At 38.4% G+C, this 12,903-nt stretch overlaps 1 protein-coding gene across 4 annotated transcripts in view; it reads right to left on the reverse strand.

Moving 5' to 3' along the window:
* LOC135474034 (cytoplasmic dynein 2 heavy chain 1-like) overlaps nt 1-12,903 on the reverse strand; it is a 69,021-nt gene that overhangs the window by 7,586 nt on the left and 48,532 nt on the right. For all 4 annotated transcript variants that reach the window (XM_064754018.1, XM_064754016.1, XM_064754017.1 and 1 more), the window contains 13 exons: nt 10,940-11,038; nt 10,555-10,678; nt 9,881-10,044; nt 9,272-9,391; nt 7,199-7,333; nt 6,471-6,614; nt 5,776-5,931; nt 4,689-4,802; nt 2,872-3,076; nt 2,265-2,428; nt 1,486-1,611; nt 877-987; nt 315-470 (listed from right to left, as the gene is read on the reverse strand). In XM_064754018.1, coding sequence (XP_064610088.1) covers nt 315-470; nt 877-987; nt 1,486-1,611; nt 2,265-2,428; nt 2,872-3,076; nt 4,689-4,802; nt 5,776-5,931; nt 6,471-6,614; nt 7,199-7,333; nt 9,272-9,391; nt 9,881-10,044; nt 10,555-10,678; nt 10,940-11,038 — 1,818 coding nt within the window. The remainder of the gene's footprint in view (nt 1-314; nt 471-876; nt 988-1,485; nt 1,612-2,264; nt 2,429-2,871; nt 3,077-4,688; nt 4,803-5,775; nt 5,932-6,470; nt 6,615-7,198; nt 7,334-9,271; nt 9,392-9,880; nt 10,045-10,554; nt 10,679-10,939; nt 11,039-12,903) is intronic.

Here is a 12,903-nt window from a genome sequence, read left to right on the forward strand (position 1 = left end):
AACTTCTTCATCCTGTACTACTGAGAATGACTGATAGGGACAGGGCCTGTTTTATACTCATGTCACCTTAAAACATTAAGAAATAGACAGTTTTCAGGAACTTCCAGGCCAGCACAAACAGGGCCTGTGACCTGATATCAAATTGCCTCCCTTACTGACGAAGTCCACACTCTGGGACTCGTACTGTACATGGCACTAACCTGGGGAATGTACATGCTTCTCTCTTGAACAACAGCCAGCACACACAGGGCCTGTGACCTGATCAAATTGCCTCCCTTACTGACCTAGTCCACACTCTGGGATACAGCACTAACCTGGGGGATGTACATCCGTCTCTCTTGTACAACAGCGTGGAACCAGGCCAGCACAAACAGGGCCTGTGACCTGATGACATTGCCTCCCTTACTGACGTAGTCCACACTCCAGGACTCGTATGTGCGCTGCAAGTTCTTCTTCACTCCTGGGGGAGCCTAAGTAGGTATAATAGAGTACTGTATGAATATTGTACATGGCATCTTAAATGACAATGATTAACAGCCTTTTCACACATACAAGAACAACTTTCAGTGCAATTTATGCCCATTTTTAAGTTGATCTGGAGACAAAATTGAATTGTTTGGATTGGCTAATTTTAGGACATCCAAAATATTATAATTTTATCAGTCCACAAAGACCAATGCCTTCAGAATATGCCTAAATAAACACACTACAAACATGTGAAAAGGTTGAAGAATTACAGTAAGACTAAAAAAACCCCAAAAACTGAAGAAATAAATTTCAATATTGAAGTGAATTATCCAACAATGCTGGATTAAAGGCCCATTAATTCATTCATTAATTCCCAAGATGGCAATCTTAGGGCTCAAGGGAGGTTACCTCGTATGTCATCTTGAGACTGGACTGGAGGAGGATGGTGGGGAACTTGGGGTGGACTTCTGCTGTCATCCACAATCTAAACTCTTGGTGTGGCTGAAGGCAGTTGATCTCCTGCAATAAAGAAATTGTACATTCTTCCATGCGTATATACTAAGTTAAAAGTATCATTTATGTGAATGAGAGATAAACAGTTTGAAAGACGGTGGAAAACAAATTTCTCCACAAGAAAAAAAAAAAGCAAAAATTACTGCAAACACAAAAATTTTGTCATTCTCAGAAATGATTTGCTAGTCTGTAATCAGTCAGGTGGAACATGTTGATTATGTTACTTTGTCTATGTCAACTGAATCACTGGAAACCGAATGGAAACACACAACTTCGCTGATTAAGGGTTAGATCCCTGTTTTGAGCTAGTCTTTGCTGTTATCTAATGATACACTTATAAATTTTGTGCACTTGGGCTACGACCAAAACCAAGCCAACATAACAGAGAACAACATTTTCTTGACATCTAAATCTCATCTGGAACGTTAGCCATATATATGAAAATATATCATCCAAATCTTCCTTTGATACCATGACAACTCAGTGTTCACACGGAATACTGACCTTCTCCAACTGGGGAAGCCAGGCTGTAACCAAATGAAGGTTCTTCAGACAAAGCCACTCTCCATTGCGGGCACAGTCGTGTAACAACTGCATGGCTATTTCAGCCTGACCTTGACCCATCGCCACCTAGTCAGGAATAAATAAAACACAGTCTAATAGGTTAACATCTGTGAGTATTTTTCAGTATTACTTGATATTATTTGTCAGTATTACCTGATGGTATAGTTACCTCTTAGTGTCACCTGATGATTTTTGTGAGTATCACCTGAAGGTATTTGTGAGTCTTACCTGATGGTAAACTTGAGCCTCACCTGATCGTACTCGTCAGCGTTATGTGGTGGCATAGGTACCTCTTAGTCTCACCTGATGAGTTTTATGAGCATCACTTAATGTTATTTGTGCATCTCACCTCATGGTATCTGCGAGTCTCACCTGATGGTACCCTTGAACCTCGCCTGATGGTACTAGTGATTGTGGTGTGGTGGTATACATGTAGGTATATCTGGGTTTCATTTGAGGATATTTGTTTGATACTTTGGTTCAATTAACGGTATTTGTGCATCTCACCTGATGATATTTGTTTGAGTCTACAATTCACCTAATGTTATTTGTGCATCTCACCTCATGGTATCTGCGAGTCTCACCTGATGGTACCCTTGAACCTCGCCTGATGGTATTAGTGATTGTGGTGTGGTGGTATACATGTAGGTATATCTGGGTTTCATCTGAGGATATTTGTTTGATACTACCGTTCAATTAACGGTATTTGTGCATCTCACCTGATGGTATTTGTCTGAGCCTATGGTTTCTGCAGCCAGCTCTTGAAGTTCCTGGGATGGATCAGCTCCAGGGGAGATAACAACAAGGATAGGTTCAGAGGGCTCAGTCTCCTGCTGGAACAGTCTCTTCAAGTTCACACTGGGAGTGGCCAGCTCTTTCATACCTGACAATACAGAAGGTGTGTAAGGAGCAAGTGTTGTATTTCAGTAATCTGGGACACACAAGACATATGAGCTTCTGACATATGACATAAAGAGCTGCATAGTTATCTCTTGGAAGAGTGGTGCTAAAGTGAAATCACCAAAGCACAAGGCTAAATACATTACAGTTTTAGGGAATAGAATTCCAGGACTTTTCCAATGAACAATACATTATCATATATGTTACCTTTGCTACAATTACATGTACATGATTACCATTATCAAGGATTTATACATTTTTCATAATGGAAAAAGAGCAGTTAGCGACACATTGCTTCTGCAAGTTTTCATGATTCGCAATAATATTCCAAAATCTGTTGACTTTCCAGGATGTTGAGGAACAATACGAACCCTGATCTCTAACAGATTTGCCTGAATATTTAATCACACTGATGTGCCTACTTACCCAGAGCTCTGCATGCAAACACAGACATGGCGCTCTGTAATCTGTCTGGCCGTACAGCCTGCACGAGGAGCAGCCGCTGAAACAGAGTGGTGCGCTTCTCGATGGATGTTGGAAACTCCAGCTCACACTGGCTGCTGCGGGAGAAGGATGACCATACACCACTGTCCTCAAGCTGTAGCTCTTGACACAGCTGAGGGAAGTTAGACTGTAACAAAAAAAAAATGAGAATGTAAACAGCAACTCATGTGTGTAGTTGACAAAATTACATCTTATTTTATATCCTCAAATCCATATTTTCCCTCAAAGTTTGAAATTTGGCAGATAAAGTTTAAGGGATGATAGGGTATACTTTACAAGTTGTGATAGATTAATCTTGGTTAAGAAATGCGAAATGTTAAGAGATCCCTCAGCCTAACAAGCACGAGGCAACAGAAATATTTATTTATTTCCAGCGTTATTGTGGGAGGAAACCAGACAGGCCCCAGAGAAAACCCACAACCACCCGCATAATGCTTAGAGACCTTCCCATGTACGGCTGGAGTGAAAGCCAGCATGTGACTTAAAGTAAAAGACAACACTTGAATAATGTCTGAATAATGTTTACGTCCACAGACAGACTACCATTAGAAGTATCTTAAACCTGTATTAAATAATTTTTCAGATTTTTTTCAACCCAGTAGAAGTTCAGTGAAACCTTGTTTTCACACAACCTCAGCGCTTCTCCAGTATCAAGAGCAAGGCGACGTCATGTTTATTCTAGCTATCTAACGTCGAAGGTGTTTTCTGTTTTATAGTCAAAGCAGTAGCCAATGGCAGATAAAAGTTGTAGACTTCAGTGATGAAGGTCCAAGTGATAAATAGCTTCTTTCGAAATTGGACATACTGGAAGGATATTTCTTCCACTGTTTTAAGCACTGCCTGGTGAGATGCCGTCTTCTCATTCCCATAAACCTTCGGCATCCGTAATGAATTTTGTTATTTAAAAACTGCCGACTAAAATGCTAAAATGAATGACAAAAAATGTATTTATTTAGTTCGTACAGCGTGTCAAAGTAGGGCTAGTCTACTGGGGAGATGAATGTGGTTTGGGCAGAGATGGTATGCTACTGTCTGACATAATATGTGATATCGTCGTCTAATATTACATGGCTTGTAAATCAACTAATTTTCTGTCAATGGTGGTCCGTAAATGATACACATCTATCCCACAATACTGTGCGAAATGGCCGTTCAGCTACACGTGATTAATCGTTGTAAACCATCTCAAAATGATGTCTTGCGCAGCATTTCTGTGTTATCATATGTCACTTCATGGAGAGAATGAGTGAAAGCTACATCACAGCTTAGACCGCACAATCTGATAGTAACATGTTTGACTGGATAAAATACTCAAGATATGGGTCTTGATTCACAACAGCCATTTGTAGAGTGATGTCATTTTGTTCTACATGTTCTTCAGTAAAATCTCATGAAAATAATAAAGTATGATTCTTTTTAGAAAGCTTGAGAATCCTGCTTTCGACTGAAAATGTCTAAGCCAGGTGCTGTCTTGTCCTTTAAACTCACAGCGACTACTTTGGCACGAGGCAGCTGGGTCATTGTGCTGTGCCTGCACTCTAATCACTAGGCTGGCAACAGAAATAAATAATTTCATAGCAGGAGATTTCTTTTTTCTTCTTATTAAATAAGGAAATCAACTACACTCAGACAGTACAATAAATCACCCATAATTTCATGGACTGTTTATCCAAGTAATCATCCTCCTGTAGTGGTTAACAAATCTAGCGATGATTTACTGTCCTGTATAACAGTCCTACCTTGAGTGTGGAGAAGGCTAGGCTTCTCTCTTGATCCACCCAGCTGGGTACAGTCACGTGTTTACTGTCAGTTTTAGCATCAGCCATGTACAGTCCCACAAACGCCTCCCATTCCTGACAGATACAGAAACATAGTTTATTAAGTTTAGTTTTGTGAATCAATTTTCAAAACCACACTTCACCTAAATGATGGTGGTGACCTCTTATGAGTGGAAGAAAGCAGAAAACCGTTAAAAGTTACCACTTTTACTAACAAACTTTCTCACCTGTGGCACACTAATATGCACACCATAAATGCTGAAAGCTAAGTCGTCTTAGGGAACTTCAGACTTTGGAAATGGCCACATGAGCAAGGACTACCACTTACTGTTACCCAGCCAAGGCACCACAAGCAGTGAGAGCCGGGGTCTCACATACATGTAACAAGTCAGCACAAACAGTGAGAGCCGGGGTCTCACATGCATGTAACAAGTCAGCACAAACAGTGACAGCCGGGGTCTCTCATGCATGTAACAAGGCACCACAAGCAGTGAGAGCGGGGGTCTCACATGCATGTAACAAGTCAGCACAAACAGTGACAGCCGGGGTCTCTCATGCATGTAACAAGGCACCACAAGCAGTGAGAGCGGGGGTCTCACATGCATGTAACAAGTCAGCACAAACAGTGACAGCCGGGGTCTCACATGCATGTAACAAGGCACCACAAACAGTGACAGCCGGGGTCTCACATGCATGTAACAAGTCAGCACAAACAGTGAGAGCCGGGGTCTCACATGCATGTAACAAGGCACCACAAGCAGTGAGAGCTGGGGTCTCACATGCATGTCTCAAGGCACCACAAGCAGTGAGAGCCAGGGTCTCACATGCATGTAACAAGTCAGCACAAAAATATTTCAGACATACTTGAAAAGTATAAAACAAATGGCAAATCAGCAGTTCTGAGCACTGCTAATAATTGCAATGACTGACATGCTGCTGGAACATAAATACAAGGAAGATACTGGGAATAAGGTTGGAGCTAATATACATTCTCGTTGATTTATTGATTCAATGATGGACTGATTGATAGTTATGTAACGCTACTCACATTCTCTTCAAAGAGGTCTGGCTTCATCCCATGGACCATATGCATGGCAAACATCAGCCTGTCTGCCTTGAACAGAGATCTGCAGACGTACTCATATACAAGATACTGGAGACGAGATATCAGCGTCTCTATCCGTAACTCTGTACCACTCCCGTCCTGAAACAGCAGCCAACAAACCATTCAAGGTACAGCTAAATCTTTCACACCAGATCTGCAAACACTTGTATTCATGCCAAAATCACGTGTACACCAATGGAGGTGACCATTTACATGGTTTTTTCACATCGTAATGTGTCAGCTGAAGTCGTAACATGTCAATGCTTTGTAGACTTTTTAATTCTGTTCTTAAAAACATTTCACTCATACGTGGGCAAACTATTTCATGGGTCTAGGATACAAGAATGTCTGGAATAAACCACAGGCAAATTTGGTAAAAGAAATCTTTCCCACATTACACATTAAATGTCATATTTATGGATGGCACATGAATGACAAAGCTGTCAAAGACACGTCGAAGAAGTAGTTTTTACAGAAATCAGTGTTATAATAAATAATGCTGAACTAATAGACAGCACTCTATGTCAAACCCAAGAGCTATGATAAGTGCTAACATAATATATTTTTATAATGGATATTATAAAAAATACAATTACAAAAAAAAAAAACCGAAAACAAATCACCACAGAAAGGCGTACATGCTGTGTGTGGAGCGCCCTCTGGAAGAGTCTCAAGAAAGCAGCCAAGCTGAAGCGGTACATGTTGTTTATCTTTGACAGGTCGCTGATCACAAAGAACAGCCGGCTGCCATTCTCTGCCAAAGGGAGGTAAGTGTTACGCTCCTGTAAATGAATGCCGGTATAATACATTGATATTTCATTCCAGTTCACTCACTCACAAATATCTCATCTTAAAATGGTTAATTCAAGTAATACTGTGCTAACAGATTGCTGCTGTCTATTTGATTCACAACCCTTAAAGCTGTAAGAAAGACAGGGCAGCATGGAGCAACCTCTTAAGAACACGTCTTTTTCTCTGCCTGTGTTAGACAGGACCATCTTGATTCCTTAAAGTGAAAGAGACAAAATAAAACAAGTTATCAGCAGCAAGACCACTGTAAACTATAATGAAACTATTTATCTAATTTACCTAACTAAATGGAGTTAAATGTTTGAACTCTAAAGTGAGCTATCTACAATGCAGATCATACTGATCTATATTTACCCTTACTTTCCTCTTATGGAAACTTATTGCAAAACAATTTTCTAATATCATTAGTCCATAAATCCCACCTTTGAACTCAATCAGTCAACTGTATTTCATTAACGACTTGTGCTCAGATACAGAAGATGCTATATCCTCTCCACCATGTTTGTTAGGGGATAATTAGCCACGTGCACAATGTGCAGCAAATCTTTATGATTACCTGGTCTAATGAGGACTGGAGTCGCACAGATTCTGCCAGAGAGTCAGCTATGGTGATACTGCTGGCCTTGGTCTTATTCAGGGAGTCCAGCAGCTCCTTGTTCTCCAGGATGTTACCCTTGGCATTGGCCAGCTCCTGAAGCACAACATGCACCAGTGGTTGAGACGACTAACATTTGAGTCAAGTCTATAGTGCCACCTAAAGCTCAGTGTACATATGGTAACATCTGTAGTGCGAGTGCTTTATAGAGGTGAACATCTTGCATGTACACGTGTGTGTCACACTGATTAACAGCTAATTACTGTGAAAGGGAATGATCCGAGTTCAAATCTCTGTGTGCCATACACACACAGTAAATCAAGCATTCATTACCTTCATATAAATGTTAATGATTTAATGGATATTACAAGGGAGTACCATTTATATAACAGATCATTTGAAATATGTATTTGTGATCGAATGTATTTAGTGGCAAGGCACGTTTCCATTCAGGCCAATCTCCTTATGAAACAGAAGCACACAGGGGCCATATTTTTCAAGAAGAAGAAAACATAAAAATAAAATGAAAGAGCATCAAAACTTATTTGCAGATATGATCTTTAATATTTCTTTGGATTTTTTTTTTTCAAGAGAAAAGGGTACTTGAAAATATTTTTGCATGGTGGGTATTTGGGGCCACCTTTTGGTATTTATTGCTGTTGCATAACAATGTTCTAAATAAGGATGTGATGCTTGTCTAATAAATTTATTTGAATGTAAATCTGTTGTTTATATCAAAACATATGTATTTAACGCACATTATGATATTTATTTATTTGACTGATGTTTTACGATGTTAAGAACAAATTTTGGTGCAAAATATTTTATTAAACCTGTGTTACATCCTCATTTATGACAATATTAAACAAAGACTATAAATACCAAAAGGTGATCCCAAATACCCACAATACAAAAATTATTTTCAAGTGTCTTTTTTCCCCTTAAGGAAAAATTGGAGAATATATAGAAGACCACATATAGAAGAAGAATAACTTTTTGCACTCTTTCATCTGAACTTTATGTCATTTTTCTGTTTTCTCCACCTTTAAAGCTTTAAAGTAAAGAAAGCTTAAATATGAAGCAAGGTTCATCATACAGACAACTGAAAACTATGTGTAAAAATACTTTCATTTGTTTTTTTCCATTTTTCAAGAGTGTTGACAGGCATTCAAATACTTACAAACTATGCTTTATGAGCCATACTGACAATATCTAGGAACTCTTACGTCACATCACCTTTTTCCCCTAAATTCACCAGAAGGAAGGAGTTTTTTTGGGAACATTATTTAAAGGTAAAAAGAGTTAGTCTAACATTCAGTGTCATTACTGAGTTGAAAAAATTCCCTGTGACGTCAGAGTTCCTAACCTCTAATAGTATGGTCCATAAAGCCCACCTTAGAATCCAAATGTTTGAGTGCCTTTAACTCTTTTCACAAAAATCTAACAAATTAAATGAAAGTATATTTATATATAGTTTTTAAGTGGTCTATTTAGTGAAGCCTACTTTGATTTTTAGAGGTCTTTTCCTTTAATAAGTCAAAAATTTAAACACAGCTACAACTGAAACATTTTGCTCTACGAAGTATAAAATTTGTGCACTTATTTTTTACTGCAGAGCAAAGACCCTAACCACAATTTTAGCTCTTTCCTTTTCTGAGTTAGGCTTTATCGCAATTTATGATTGAAGTCTTAAGATGCTCGATAAATATGGCCCCTTGTGTTTTAAAAGTTAAGTCAGACTTTAATCTTGGCACCAGTTAGAATGTAACAAATTAACTAGTCTGCATAAGACAAGATCAGGCTTACACCATACACTTCTTTTTTGTGAACAACTGGGCTGTGTTACTGGGCATCTTCACAAAAACAAGAAATCCAAACTAAAGCCCTCAATATCTGCTAGACATAAAGAGCTGTTACAAGGAATGGCGTACATAGAGTCACAGAACATGCTGCCCAGAGTGCAACCTACGCACAACCCACCATGCCCACAGTCAAGAGTAGAAGATACCCCACAGATGTGGGTGGTGCCCATACCTCCAGCAGAGACTCCTCCAGCTGAGCTAGCTGTATCTTAAGATCTTCCTCCTGCTTCAGCAGCTCAGTCTTCCTCACTTCTAGCTCAGGCTTCTCATGCTGGATTGTGGTCGCCAGTAACTAAAAGTAGTAATACACATGTTTGGTATAGGTATGTGTAACAAGCCAGGTTTTCCAGCATCCTCTGAAGAATTCCAAAAGTAACATCCGAACTTCACCAGAAATAATGCCCATTGCAGATTCCACACCTAACGCGGATTTGAATTGTTAGAATTCCAAGCTTACATGTATTTTTCAATACTGGAATTAATACTATACGCACACAATAAGGATTATGCTCAGGCAAAGCTATCATAATGTGAGCTTGCAGGACTACGAACTAAGAATTTCAATAAAGTTTTAAATTTGGACAGAACTCACACTCTGGAATGGGTCCGTGGTGAATGCTCACAAGTCTAGATGTGTAAGTTGCTTGTGTGTAACTGGGTATAGTTAAAATGCAAATCTTAAAACTGAAATGACATATTGCAGTTTCTCTGTGGAGATCTACTCTTACAAAATTAACTCTTTAACAAACTACATCCGATGTGAAGGTTTAAACAGACTAACCTGTCCGGTGAGCCCAGCCCTTGTGGTGGTGAAGTTGACCTCTGACACGATGGAGGCTGCGTCAGGTGGGATCTCAGGATTAGGGTTACGGGTTGTCATGAACAGTCGGAACTCCTCATTATAATCTATAGTCTTCTCTCCAATCTGTACCACAAACCTGGGACCTGTGGGCAGATATACACATGGTTGTTATTAATACAGCATACCATGAGCATTTGTGTGACATTACAATGTACCTGTATACATGTGAACATAGTCATCTATGTGACTCAAACCATCAGCCATTCTCAGCATACATACTTGTATTTAATTAAATGTGCAGGCCATGTTTTCACTCCTTATTCCATAATATGTTCCACACATGTCCTCAGCATAATGTGAGCAGAACAGTTATTATCAAAAGATACAAATCTCAAAAAGTTGGTCAGGTAATCAGTCCTGCCTCTCTCAGAGAAATATAAATGCCTTTGAAAAATTGTACAAACACCAATCAAAATACCAGCTCAAATTTACAATGATTTGTGAGAGCCCCATAATAGGATTTTGTGTTGTCTTGGGCTCAGGCCCTTCGATATAAAGTGAATCGCCAGGTTCAAAGATATGATGTTGAAAATTTGACCGTCCGACCCACAGAGAGAATGACTGATATAGCTTCGGAATATGAGATGGCGTACCTTGTGAGGTAAGATCCCCCCTAAGTAGGGGGTACAATATAGGCTCTATACCATCCATCTCTTGTATGATCAGGGTCTTCCCAAACCTGACTGCCAGCTCCAGTGATGTGGTGAAGTTAGCATCCTGTAACACAGTGTGAGAAATCTCCACTGATAAATCAAGCATATTATGGAGTCACAAACACACCATACATACAACTTGTTTACCCTTTTCCAATAACATTCAGCAACATGTTTTGTACTATAAACCACATCTTCTCAGTCTTCATGGGAATGGAAAGAAATAATTAGCAAGAATATGTAACTTTATTTATACCCGCCTAAAATGAAAGAAGGACACGCAAATAATTAATACACTATGACTAAGATCGTTAGCATATCTTACCTGTTGTTTGATGACCTCCAGCCTGTTCTCTTTAAGGTGTGCCTTCAGCCACTCTGTGGCTCTGGCTGAGGGGTCTACAAGGAATGGCCGCAGAGAGTTCTAAGGGGAGATAACCACACACACATGTAAGTGTCAAACACTGACAGAAAAGGATAACCAATTTATTTCACACCATAAACATGTATTTCACTTTCAAGAAAGTGATCAGGTGTCAAGCTTTCTGCTTTATGGTTTGAATGTAAATGTTTAAGTTGTACCTATTTTTAAGACCTGGTTGTTCAATAAAAGTTTAGATAAATTGTACAAGAGACAAATTCTTTGAAATGGTGGCATTGCAAAAGCGATGGAAAAAAATCAACAAAAGTGAGAAATGGCATAAGAAATAATTACGTTCAACTTTCACTGTTATTCTTCCTACATTACATAGCATTGAAGTCTTCACTTTGCACAGTATTATCGCAAATCTGTCGACAACTGACAGTCCAAAAAGTCACTGCATTGTTGTGACACACGTCTGAATTTTCATTCCACAGAATACGCTTAACCTAGTCCTTAAAAAAACATGACCGACTTGGAATGCATCCATCTTGTGGTCAATATTTTCCCACCTTATAGGGAGGGATAGGTATCAAAGATGATGTATGTGTTGAAATAACAATGGTACAAAATACAACACAAGACAAGAAAAACAAACCATACATGTAATTTATAATTTTAAAAAAATCTATGTACATGCAATAATTTACCTTCCTTATCATTTGGTCCAGACATGTACACCTAATTACGCTAATGAAAGGTGGTTGCCACCACAATAATAGCAAAAAGACCATTAAAATCAAATTAATACCTAGAGGTGAAACCTGTCTTCTCCACATGTAAAACTTACTTTATCACAATAGTACTGACAAATAATTAACAGATACATAATTAACAGCATTCAAGAGAATCCATGTGTACAACTGCAGGTTTTAGGGAAAAAATCCATATTTGCTACAAATCAAATCAAATTTTCTGTATTTACCAAGAATAGATCAAATCATCGTCTTTCAGTAAATATCAGACTTCTACCTGTACTATATATCTGGCTAAAATGATTTTAAACTTTGAAAAAATTATGATCTGATTGATTTTATAACTTTTAGGGACTTTATTACAAATATCAATCAACACCACATGCACAGACAAGGCTGATATTTTGTAGAAGGTAATTGTTTGGTTATCCTAACTGATAGCAAAAATGGACTGGATTTGTACTGATTGATTTTTTGCCTGGAACAGAAATAAATTATACCTGGAACTGAAGAAATAATGTTATAGTTAGTTGGTACAAAACCTATGGACATAACTGTGTACTGAGTGATTTTTACACATCTAATGCACTTGTGTACTTGTGAGTGAAAATGAAACATGTATCACTACAATAACTAGTGTGATAAAACATAGAATTTCAAAGACAAATAGCTGTTTCCACTTTACTTGTTTATGAAATGTATGAAATATAGCTTACATGAGTTTACATACACTATTTCTCTATACAGGCCAAAAAGTTTTTTAAAATTTTACCTATAAGATATCCAACATTTTATTGCAAGGTCAGTGTGTGAATGTTTAGCATATAGAGAGAAATATTTTTAGGATGTTTCCAATGAGTTGTGGCCTCTGGTTTATTGTTAAACTAAGATTCAGTTCAAATCTGTTTATAATAGCATGATCTGACATGAGAAGGAACAAATGAGTAAAAGCAGTACTACTCGGTCTGAATAACCACACGGCCAACCACATCATTTAGATACAGAACTGCTTCAACACACAGTTCTATGAATCATCACAATATAACAAAATTCTACTGTACTACAAATAAGAGTGCGGAAGAGAGAAGGTTGAAGTGACTATCAAGTGATAAAAAGTTAAAAACAATCGTGCTTGAATGAAGAGTGACCATGAAAAAGGATAAGGTTGAGCTT

This window comes from Liolophura sinensis, chromosome 8, assembly GCF_032854445.1.
Source record: "Liolophura sinensis isolate JHLJ2023 chromosome 8, CUHK_Ljap_v2, whole genome shotgun sequence".
NCBI classification, from domain to species: Eukaryota; Metazoa; Mollusca; class Polyplacophora; order Chitonida; family Chitonidae; genus Liolophura; species Liolophura sinensis.